The 12500-nt window shown below is 42.6% G+C and overlaps 1 protein-coding gene and 1 pseudogene across 2 annotated transcripts in view; one reads left to right on the top strand and one right to left on the bottom strand.

Annotated features, from left to right (window-relative positions):
• LOC134443955 (testican-1-like) overlaps nucleotides 1-12500 on the bottom strand; it is a 149096-nt pseudogene that overhangs the window by 77924 nt on the left and 58672 nt on the right.
• The window catches only part of LOC134443950 (uncharacterized), a 4852-nt gene continuing 1619 nt past the window's right edge, over nucleotides 9268-12500 (top strand). For both annotated transcript variants that reach the window (XM_063193459.1, XM_063193460.1), the window contains exon 1: nucleotides 9268-10337. In XM_063193459.1, coding sequence (XP_063049529.1) covers nucleotides 9332-10330 — 999 coding nt within the window. In that variant the 5' untranslated portion in view covers nucleotides 9268-9331 and the 3' untranslated portion in view covers nucleotides 10331-10337. The remainder of the gene's footprint in view (nucleotides 10338-12500) is intronic.

The following is a 12500-nucleotide window of genomic DNA, read 5'->3' as shown; positions in this document are numbered from 1 at the left end:
GTCTGTCTGTCTGTCTGTCTGTCTGTATTATTACCCTGCTGCTAGTATTTTTATTGCTATTGGTCATGTTGTTGAAACTCACCTCAAATTACCTGGCAATAAGGAATCGAGATCAAGGACCAGAAGTCCTCCTCGAAATGTGTATTTTATACTTCGTTGAATCATTTCTGGGCACTGATCATATCACAATGAAATTGTGTTCTTTCAAAGGGCTCTTACTTGCCCTAGGAAGATCCACATTTTGACCCAAACTTCAGCCACCAAAAGTGATTCAGTCTAGGGGCCATCAGGGGTTTGCCTCTCTGTTTGCTGGCAGCTGTACCACCACAAGGAGATGTGTGCAGCGCATTAAGTTCTCCCTATACATTTTAACTGTGACAAGAAGCTTCTGGGAAATGGAAGGCAAACAAAAGTGAAAATGAAAGACAACTAACAGTAACAGTTAACACCGGTGAGGAAGACAACATGGGCAAATCGATAGCTCAGCACTGCCATTGGGATATGCTTTTCCCCTCTCATTCTTCTCTGAAATGTACATGTATGTCTGACACTTGCATAGATTTTGGAACATATACACAATAGTCCATGTTAGTCCTTATATTTTCCTGTTCAATTCAGCAGTACTGTAAATCAACATTAACCCTATCCAGACTGGGGGGGGGGGGCTAAAAGTGCCCGCACCAACTTTGATGTCGTATAATTCCTTAACGACTTAAGGTATGACTACGAAACTTTGTGACTTTTCCTAACATTTAGTTGGCCACATTTTGGTACCGAAAGATTAGGTTTATCATTTTTGCCGTTGCCATGGCAACGGTTTTCTGACAGGTATGTCTGACCAAAAATCACTTTACCATATCTATGACGCCATATATTTTCATATTTTTTTGTTATTTCCATTAGCTTCAGACAACTTTGTGAGCATGTAAGTGGTTTGAAGCACAAAATCATTAAAATTTAAGTGCATTACCTAAATTTGTTGGAAAATCCATTATGACGAGATTTTGGGCATAATAAGATAATGATGTCATAATGACGTCATAATACCAGATAATTACACAAAAATTATGTCATTCATAGATGTCCATATGTAGATCATCTCCCCCAAGTTTCGTAGTCATACGGTATTCCGTTCATGAGTTATGAGGGGGGGTCAAAAGAGCCCCCCCCCCCAGGCCCAGGAATGCCAAAAAAGCCCAGTCTGAATAGGGTTAAAAAATTGATATCTTTGGCAGCATTGCTTTGATGTTTATCAGAGTTGACCACAAATTGAATTATTTCATAGGCCTGCAGCCTTCCTGTCTCTGTTCCCTGAAAGAAACATTTTGACCCAAACTTCAACTGCTTTGGAGAACCTACCCTCCCCTACGTCGGCTGCCTTAGGTTATTCATTCATTATCATTTGAGGTTTGGTCCTCAGCTGCCTGCCAGCAGCTATCCCTTTCAGAACACCTCTGGGGTGCAGTGCTGGGTCAAACGAAAGGCCTGGTGGGTAAAAGAAGTTTGCCCTCGGCATTCCCACCATCAAAGAGACCTCTGCTCCTATGAACACACACTACAGTTCTTCAAAAATTCCCAAAAGGAGGTCTGGTCTGGGTGGTGCCGCAAACACACTTGTGTGTCCTGCATCCAGTCTGACCCTGCTGTTGTACTCCAACAAAGAATTCTGAGAATTCAGCGCATTGGTTTAGTGGTGGTAAGAAAGTACCACCACAAGGATATGTGTACCCTCCCTATCCATTTTATTGGGACATGAAGCCTCTAGGCAATTTAGGGCAGACAATTATCTGCTCAATTCACCAATACTGTACATTTGCATTATAAACTGTACATCTTTGGCAGCATTACTTAGTTGTTAATTAGAGCAGACCTCAACATCGTTCTGTTTCATTGGGCTCCAACTTTCCCGTCTCTGTCCCCTGAGAGCAGCTGCAAACAACATTTAAACCAAAACTTCAACCACCTGTGAGAACCCATAGTTTGCCCCAGCCCAGCTGCCACAGTGATTCAGTAAGGGTGTTCATCAAGTCATCTATTCTTCAACAGCTATCCCTTTCAACACACCCACCTGGGGTGTAGCACTGGTTCAGCCCCAGAGGCCAGGTCAGTAAAAGAAGCTTGCTCCTGGCATCCCCACCATCAAGGCCTCTGCTCCTGTGAAAACTTTCATCCTCGTCTTTGACTTTTTCAAATATTCCCCAATGTAGGTCTGGTCTGGTCTGTCCAGCAGATGTCCAGCACATGTCCAGCATACAGTATGGTCTGACCTTGTTGTATAGTGCAACAGTTGTGTTTCAAAGAGTTGTGTTTCAAGTGGGAGTTTAGAACATGGTGAAGAGACTCCCAACGAGGAGCTCCTACTATCCTAATGAGGACAGGATGTTTCTGCTATGGAAGGCTAACACAAGTCTACACTCGCCTCCAAAAGAGTTGTCGCCTATCCATCTGTTTGGAATAACAGCTAATAACCTGACTTTCAATTAATCACTTGGCTTCAGAAGTCACTGATATGAAAGCTACAACCCTCCCGAATGAAAATGTATGTACAAAAATCAATTTCATGCACCAAAGAAAGATTGACCCTTTATTGAACACAGACAGGGCAGATTTTCACAAGACAAAAGTTTTATCGCCTATCGAACATAATGTGAAAATGAGCAGATAAGTCACTTCAAAACACTTCAAATACGCAGATTGGGTGTCATACTTAATCACTGAATCACTCTCACCTCTCCAGAAAATCGACTTTGGCCTTAGGTGTATGTTTAGGGTCATTGTAATCATGGAAAGCAACACAATGAAAATCAATGGAGTTCAATGAGAGATGGTGACATATTCGCTATTCGTAGAGCAATACATGTTTAACTTCATGATTTAATCAATGATAAAAGCCCTCAAACAGCTGTAGCATGCATGCATCTCCTCATAAGAGCTGTATCTGTACCATGTTTCACTTTATGCACCATTTCTCTTTTTTCCATATTTGCGCAGACTAATTATGCATATTGGGTAACACTTTACATACAAAAATGTTACGTGAGTAATTACGGAATAATGTCTGAATTAATGACTGATTAATAGTGAATAAACATGTGATTCATGCATGCAGTAATGTCTACTCCATTAGTAGTCTAAACATAATGATGAATGACTCATGATTGGAATAATAATGATTCACTATGAAGCAGTGTTAATTTCGTCAACCAAGACAATGACGAAAATATTTCTTCAACGCCCCTTTTTCCCCTGACGATGACAAGACGATGACGCACAAAAATTGCTTCCAGAAAATAAAAATATGACGAAAATAAAAATTGATTTTCGTTAAGGAGACTAAGACGAGACGAAATTTACAAGCCATGGACGAATGGACATTAAAAATTTAATTGTTTAAAAAATAATTTGTAATAGTTATAAAGTGTTTCTTGAGCTTCATAGAAGATTGCGCTGTTGCCTTGTTCGTCTCTTCAGGCAGTGCCTGGCGCAGGCGCGGCTCAATCAGTAGTAGAGTTCAGCGAGTAGGCTACTGTTCAGTTGAGTTTAGGCCCTAAAATGTTTCCCAGAAAGAGAAAAGATAGCCGACGTTGAGGCAAGTGTTAATTTTGAAATATGTTCAACAATCCTTTTGTCCATAACGAAGACGTGTGTGTTTGTGCAGTCTTGTTAGTGGTACCATCGCGCCAACCCTCTGATGCTGTCATTTTAAACCTCCTTGCGCTTCCACTGTTCTCCTTTCCACTTACGCCTACCCCGAAGTCCGTTGTCTGTTGTTTTTTTAATGTTTTCTATATTGGTTATTTAACCGTATGAATACTCAGTTCGCAAGCAAAACATGAAGATCGGATTCATGCATTTATTTAAATCAGACACACCGGGAGAAGTTTAAGGGATGAGCACGCTACAGGGGAAAAGTTGTTATAGTAGCCTCAGAGGCACGGCTATTGTAGTTTTGGATAAAATTCAATGTGTGGACAATCGCTAAGGGTTTAAAGTGCAGAGATATGAAACTTGTTCCCATCAAGGGCAACGTTAAAAGACCCAAGGAAGTCGACATCCCTTCCATCTGATGCATCTTACAATATCGTCTCCCATCAGGCCCGTCACTAGGTTTGAGAGACAGGAGGGGCTTCGCCCCAGAGGAAGAAAATGCGTGCGCACAGCGCGCCAACATTTTTTCAGCTCACCTGCTAAGGTTTTGTCTATGAATTCATTATTTTAAGAGCAAAGAAATCCCGCACACTGTCCATTCCACCAACAAACTTTAATACATTCTTTCGGTCATCCGACCTTCTTCATGTTGTATTAAAGTTTGTTGGTGGAATGGACAGTGTGCAGGATTTCTATACACTTGACTGGGATAGTATCCTACGCACCTGCCCACCTACAGAGGTGTGCAAAAGCGTCTTCTTGAACAATTATTTTAAGAGCACCATACCGATTTTTAAATACTAGTTTCTAGTTCCTCTCACTCTTTCCGTGGACTGATTCAGGTATGACTGTCACTGGACCGATATGGCATGCCTTTTATCCGCAGTGGTAATACTGGATTAGTAAAATCCTGCAATTAATTTATCAATGATGAACCACATTAACTTTAAACTGCAAACATATATATTTTTTAATTATTTCACCATAAATTCAGATCATGGATCGGAATTACTGATCATATGATTTCATTATTACTCATGCACCGTTAACTAATATCTGATTCATATATGATCGCAAAGATATGGTCTGGTCTTCCCGCAATGTTAACACATGATTTATTAACATTTGGAACTCACACCCTTAATTAATCCCTCATGTACCACATTTACTTCATAGTGAGTCATTCATCATTTGACTACTAATGGAGTACATATTACAGCATGAGTGAATTATATGTTTATTCACTATTAATCAGTCATTACTTCAGACATTATTCCATCATTACTCACGTAACCTTATTGTAAAGTGTTACCGCATATTCTGAATTCACGGATTGCTATTCCAAAATCAGCAAAAAGACACATTTCATCATTACAATTAAAGATACGCTCTGAGAAACAAGTTGTAAATACTGTAGTTTTACAGTGAAAATTGTCAACCATCTCAACTGCATGAATCTTATCTATGCCTTAATGAAATTATGCAACTTTTTTTGTTCTCCCTTCTCTGCATGATTATCTAACTCTTCTCAAAACAGATGGCCATGTCGACCAGTCTCTGTGCTGGCAGCACAGATGCCATTTGGCTGGTAACCATGTGAGAATATCTGTTGTTATTTGTCTTCCATGGGAGAAGATTGGTTGCTATTTGTCTGCCATGCTCTTAAATTGTGCTGAGTCACAAATGGCCTGTATAATGGACAGATGGCAGTTTACTGTACATGGGGATTCATGCCAGTGGAGAGAGGACTGGAGACACTGGTGAGTATTCATCCATTCTTGTTGCCACTCGAAGCTCTACAGTCTATCTTTCTCCAAACCTCTCTGTTGAATCTTTCATTCAATTATCTCTCTCTGTCCTGTTTTCAACACACCCGCCCCCCTCTCCCACCCTTCATCTCTCTTAACATTTCATAAAGTTCCATTATAAGCCAAGAGTTGGCAGACCTACTGTAGTTCTGCAGGTTTTTTTCCATCCTGTAAAAAACACAAGCAAACTGGCTGCTACACCGTTTGTCAAGCTGGGAGGTTGAACAGTTGGCGTCAATCTGAATGTGTAGAAGACATTTTCATTCGGCAGCAAAAATACCATCTGTTTTAGAAAACTAATGCTATTTTACAGGTCAGAATTGGCAATAATTAAAACAGGCAGCTTCTCTCTCTCTCTCTCTCTCTCTCTCTCTCTCTCTCTCTCTCTCTCTCTCTCTCTCTCTCTCTCTCTCTCTCTCTCTATCTCAATAGGCAACCTGGGCAATTGCCTAGGTCCCCACCAGATCTTCTCTCTGTAGGGGCCCCAAACATTCTGCACCGCCATGTTAAATATCCGCAAATGTAATTCAAAAGGGCCTAATGTCTATATGTCGACAATTGGTTAGAACTGATGCTCTCTCTCTCTCTGGTGGTCTCGCTAAAATACCGAAGATCAGCATCAGAACACTTTAAAAATGGTCTAAAGTGAAGCAACATCTGCTTACTAAAAACTACGTTTTGAGAAAAAAAAGCACTGTTATTCCAAGTTCCAGGATCCAACATTTCTAATTACCAGACTGCAAAAACCTGCCTAAATTAGTTAGGTCTACATGTTTGTTTCCAAGCACCACAGCACTGCAGTTCGATACATATGCGCAATGATTGGAACGCCGCTCAAATCTGGACACATTTGCACTAATATGCCACTGATCTGAAAAGGCAATTATGCTGGAGGGTTACAAATGGCAACTTGTCATGGGCCAGTGATCACACCCACGCTGGGAAGAGAGGAAGAAGAAGAGAGAGAGAATAAAAAACAATTAGCCACAAGTAGCTCAGATCTGCCCGCTGCTGTGCTTCGGATGGCAAGAGATTTCATCTCTTATCTAGCCCTTCACTTCACCGTATATAATTCATTTTTTTTGCAATTGACAGTTTATCGCAAATTGGCCCTTAAATTGTGCTTTCCCCGGACTTGCAGTGATGAATTCTCCGCAGTGGGCTGTCGGCTTTAGATTTTTGAAGGCTGACATTATTTCCCTGGCACGACATCAACGGCTGAAATAATAATTTTCATGAGGCTTGTAAATGCGGTTTAATGAACGCATAAGAGCCTAAATCAGAAGTAGCCAAAGACCCAGCGCGAGAGCTATGGGGTCTGGACTCCTGGCAGGCCTGCTGACAAGACATAGTCGGAGGCATAATTGCAACCAATTATGCTCACACAAACACCAAGGGGCCTTTGAGACACAGAGTGTCTTCACGCATCACTCTTTCTCCCTCCCTCTATCAGTCTTTCACGCTTCCCTTTTCTCTTTTTTCTCTCTCCTTCTAGTATCCCTTGACTTTCTCTGTCCCTCTGTCTGGCACTTTGCAATCTAAAACCAGATTACTCTTCAACTGGAGACTGCTCTTTTCCATGCACACACAACACCCCCCCCCCCCACACACACACACACACACACACACACACACACACACATACACACACACACAAACATACACACACACACACACACGTACACACACGCGTGCACACAAACCAGACACGCACACACGCATGCACGCACGCACACACACACACACACATACACACACACACACAGCAGGAGCAGGGCTGAGAGCAGGCCTCTGTTACAGCTTGGCACTTTATTAAGTGAATTAAGGCGATCAATCGACTCTGGAGAAGAAGCCACTGGTACTTTTCTCCAGGCCATAATTAATAGCCCAGTGTGGAGACACAGCGACAACATAGAAGACAGAGGCGCGAGGGGGTTTGGGGTATGTGGCTGAGCAGGAGGGGTGGGGGAGGTTAGGCTTATGCATGTGCGTGTGCGCATGTGTGTGTGTGTATGTGTGTGTGTGTGTGTGTGTGTGTGTGTGTGTGTGTGTGTGTGTGTGTGTGTGTGTGTGTGTGTGTGTGTGTGTGTGTGTGTGTGTGTGTGTGTGTGCATGTGCATATGAGTATGCGTGTGCGTGCGTGCGTGTGTGTGTGTGTGTGTGTGTGTGTGTGTCTGTGTGTGGCTGTGTGTGTGTGTGCTTGTGTGTAACCATGTAAACCATGTACCTCTACACGGGCTAATCTGAAATCATTTGTTATAATGACTTAGCAGGCCGCATGCGAACCTTTCATCAAAACTTTTAATGACAGTCCATGGGACCTGCCAGACCAGACAGTGTTCAAGTGTGTGTGTGTGTGTGTGTGTGTGTGTGTGTGTGTGTGTGTGTGTGTGTGTGTGTGTGTGTGTGTGTGTGTGTGTGTGAGAGAGAGCGCACACGTGTGTCAGTCTGTCTGTGTGTCTGTAACATAATCTGTTTGTGAATCTCTCTCTTTTATCCGTAGCATTTGCTGCCTGAAAAGAAAACTTTATTGACTTTTCAAAACTTCTGATGAGCATGGTGTATTATCAGCATTTCTAATGTGCAACACTGGTGCAGAATAATAATGAAATCACAACAAAACAACTATAATTTTATTCCATGGGGATTCCAGACAGTAATACACAAACAAAGAGAGAGAGAGAGAGAGAGAGAGAGAGAGAGAGAGAGAGAGAGAGAGAGAGAGAGAGAGAGAGAGAGAGAGAGAGAGAGAGAGAGAGGGAGAGAGAGAGAGAGAGAACTCAAATAATGTAATCTATCCATCATCTCTATGGACTGATCTTTGATTTTGTACTTTTGTCTGTCATTGTGTGATTGTGCGTGAGTATGCATGTGTGTGCGTGTGTATGAGAGAGAGAAAGAGAGAGAGAGAGAGAGAGAGACCTTTTTACAGTATTTGCATCTAATGGGATGTGACAGTCGACTGCATCTCTGGTTACGAGTGTTTTAAGTGGGATTTCAAAGTTTTGTATGTAGGACACTCTTGTATTGACATGCTACACACTTCCTTTCTTTGGCTTCACACTGCTGCAAGGAAGGAAGTGACAGAGGAGTGCAATGTTGTTATATTGTTACTGTAATTCTATGACAATATACAATACAGTACCCACATACAGCACACACGCACGGACAGACGCACACACGCACACACACACACACACACACACACACACACACACACACACACACACACACACACACACACACACACACACACACACTTCTGTATTTTTAGAGAACCCTGTTGTTGGTTTGGTTTACATTCATGTACTTGATAATACATATACATAGTTATATTACATAAATAAAGTAATAAATATGCACTTTTGATAGCTTTGTATTAAATAAAAACGAATTAAGGTTATTTTCCTGAAAGGCACTTAGGGGGTTTTGCATAGGGGGGTTTTGCATCTGAACTCTTCTGAACACCTCTCTGAACACTTAGGGGGTTTTGCATCTGAACTCTTCATTCATCCGCTTCCGGATCAAGCTATTCCCGTCGAGGAGCTACTCGGACGAAATTAAGTTTCTTCTTGTTTTTCTCCTAAAAGCTTTGTCTGAAACTTACAACTACAAACAACTGATTCGATGTAGTGTTACTTTAGCGTTACCTTGTTATCACTCTTACAACAACATAAGCACATAGGCTAACCTCCCCACCATCCAAATAGATTTTTGCTTTCCACCAGGCTAGCCTACATAACTTTTTTTTTTTTTTTTTTTTCGCGCCGAGCCCTACTCGGCTTTAGTTTCCCATCACTTCATAGTCAATTTTGCAACACTACACCAACTATCTCGCAAAAATAACCTTTTCTGCTGCATCCGCAGACCTAATTATGGCCAACTCTACCTGCGCCTGCAGTGATCTAGCTAATGCTAATGAAAGACTAGCCAAAGCCAACATGACGATTGAAACACTTAGAAGTGACATTCGCCGGCTACAATGCGAGGTAGTCATAAAATCCCATAACACCACGTTGAAACACCAAACCAGTAATACTAGCGCCAACCTAACTACACTATCTTTTTTCCCCAGCCACAGCAAACACCAGCCGAAGTCCCCCCCGAATCCACCGTGCTCCACTCCCGCGCGTCGTAGCTGGACGGAGGTGGTTAACGGCGGCAGGGGAGTACTGCAGAAATGTTCACCACCTCTAGTGACTAGCAATCGTTTTTCTGTACTTGACTCAGTCATCGATGCAGAAACTGACCCTGTCCCCCCCTCCCACCAGGTGCCCAAGCCTCTACCACAAAGAGTGCAACCCAGAAGCCGCCGGACCCTCGCTACCCCCAGGCAAATCACCCGAGAGCAGCCTGCCCATTCAGAACCCCGGCGACCATCAACAGTCCTCATAGGATCTTCGATGGTTCGCCACGTAACCCTACGAAACGCCCAGACGTGGTGCCTACCTGGAGCTCTCGTAGCCGATGTCCAGTCGAATGTGCCGGACGCGCTGTCACAGTATCCTACTGCCACAACTCTCATCGTCCACGCAGGCTCCAATGACATCCGGCTGCAGCAGTCTAAAAAACTTGAGTCCGATTTCCTCTCCCTTATTAATACCCTTCGCAGCACTGGAAAAAAATACGCTATCTCAGGCCCCATCCCCTCTGTTTGTTTCTCTGCCTTCCAGTTCTCCCGAATCCGCCAACTGCACGTCTGGCTGATGAGACACTGCCGCCAAGAAGCCATTCCCTACGTTGACAACTTCTCCGCTTTCTGGAACCGCCGAAACCTCTTCGCACGAGATGGAAGGCACTTAAACAGATCTGGCGCTCGTCTCCTCGCGACCAACCTAGAGCTGACCCTCGAAGCCCATCGGTCCTTGGATTGACTAACAGGTGTTTCAAATCCAAAGCACTACACCAATTTAGACACTGTGTGCCCAACAGAGAGTACCCCACTAGCTATCCACGCTGTCACTACCCGTAGGAAAGCTCGCAGATATAGACCCTCTGGTTGTATACACAACAACCTAATTACGATTGCACCTGAACGCATAAACAATAGCTCTACTACTTTGAATGTTAATGCTGCATTACTTAACGTGCAGTCCTTGACCAACAAAAGCTTCGTAGTAAACCAGCTGGTCTCGGACAAAAACATAAGCTTTATGTTCCTTACCGAAACATGGCTTAAAGACGACGGGGCTGCTACTTTTATTGAGGCTTGCCCTTCCGATTACAAATTCCTTCACGCCCCGAGACCAAAGAAACGAGGCGGAGGCGTAGCCATACTTTTCTCCAACAAATTTAATTGTACTAAGATGAATCTGGGCTCTTTCTCTTCATTTGAATACATGGCAATGAGGGTCCAAGCAAACCTCAAACTGATCATTATTGTTCTGTACCGTCCACCGAAATTCTCTTCGTCATTTCTATCTGATTTCTCCACCTTCATGTCGGACGTACTTACTAACTATGACAAAGCAATAATTGCTGGCGACTTTAATATCCACGTAAATAAATCAGATGACGCAATAGCCAAGTCTTTCTTAGACACATTAAATGGATTCGGTCTCGTCCAGAATGTTACAGCCTACCCATCGAAAAGGCAACACACTTGACCTTGTTATTTCACATGCACTTGATATCAACAATATATCGGTCACGGACGTCGGCCTCTCCGACCACCACTGTGTGTGTTTTTTGATTTTGACATTTCAACACAAATTAGCACACCCAACAATGTCATTCACAGACGACGCATTAATGCCTCTGCTGAGCTTAAGATTTCAGACCTCATCAAATCAGGTGACCTACTAAATGGTCACTGCACACCTGATGAAATGGTTGATAGCTTCAACAACAACTTAAGAGGAATTCTAGATAACATAGCTCCAATTAGAACGACGACAAGAACCAGAGCTAGGTATTCACCTTGGATGAATGACTCACTTAGAGCCTTAAAAAGAAAATGCAGAGTAACCGAGCGTCTTTGGAGGAAAACTAAATTAGAAGTCCACAGACAATCCCTTAGGGATGAGATCTCCTCCTACAATAATGCGGTACGCTCAGAGAGAAAAGCATATTTTTCCAAAATCATAACAGACAACCAGCATAATGCGAAAGTTCTTTTTTCCACTATTGACCACCTGCTTAATCCAACACATAGCAATAACAACCTAAATGCAGCATCACATGCCAAGTGCGAGGAATTTGCTAGATTTTTTAATAAAAAGATTGCCGACATTAGAGAAGGCATCCAAGGTGGAAACGCAGCAACCTCTGTCGCCCACTCAGGCGATACACCGAGGGGAGGGTTAAACCCCCCTAGGAGACCTGAGAGCTTCCAAAAGTTTTGTCCAATTACAGAGGACGACCTCTGTAAAATAGTCAGGGAAAGTAAGCAGTCTACCTGCAGCCTTGACGCGATCCCCACATATTACATTACATTACATTACATTGCATTTGGCAGACGCTTTATAACCAAAGCGACTTTCAGAAGAGGACATAATCAAGCCAACATCACAAGCAAATACAAAGTGCACAGGAGATATACAGAACAACGAGTGCAATTACAAAGAGGGGTTAGTTTTTTTTTGTTTGTTTTTTTTTTATAATAAAGAGGAAATAATGAGAACACACACACACAAACACACACTCACAAACTAAACTAAACTAAACATAATGTCAGGATTCTGCCCTGGGGCAAGGCCAGTTCAATCTAGTAGATTCTCTCGAAAGAGGAATGTCTTTAGTTGTTTCTTGAAAGCTGCAAGAGAGGTGCTTAGTCTTGCTGCCTCTGGGAGACTGTTCCACCACTTGGGAACCACAACGGAGAACAACAACATATCTGCTAAAAAACATACTTGGTTGCTTAGCAGCACCTTTACTGCAAATTGTTAACACCTCTATGCTTACAGGCATTTTTCCAAGCTCATTCAAAACAGCCATGGTAAAGCCACTCCTAAAAAAGACAAATTTAGATCAGAATTCTTTAAACAACTACAGACCTATATCAAACCTCCCCTTTATAAGCAAGGTACTAGAAAAAGTTGTATT

The sequence above is a fragment of the Engraulis encrasicolus genome, unplaced genomic scaffold (genome assembly GCF_034702125.1).
Source record: "Engraulis encrasicolus isolate BLACKSEA-1 unplaced genomic scaffold, IST_EnEncr_1.0 scaffold_40_np1212, whole genome shotgun sequence".
In the NCBI taxonomy this organism is placed as follows: domain Eukaryota; kingdom Metazoa; phylum Chordata; class Actinopteri; order Clupeiformes; family Engraulidae; genus Engraulis; species Engraulis encrasicolus.
This window is presented reverse-complemented; position numbering and strand designations above follow the sequence as displayed.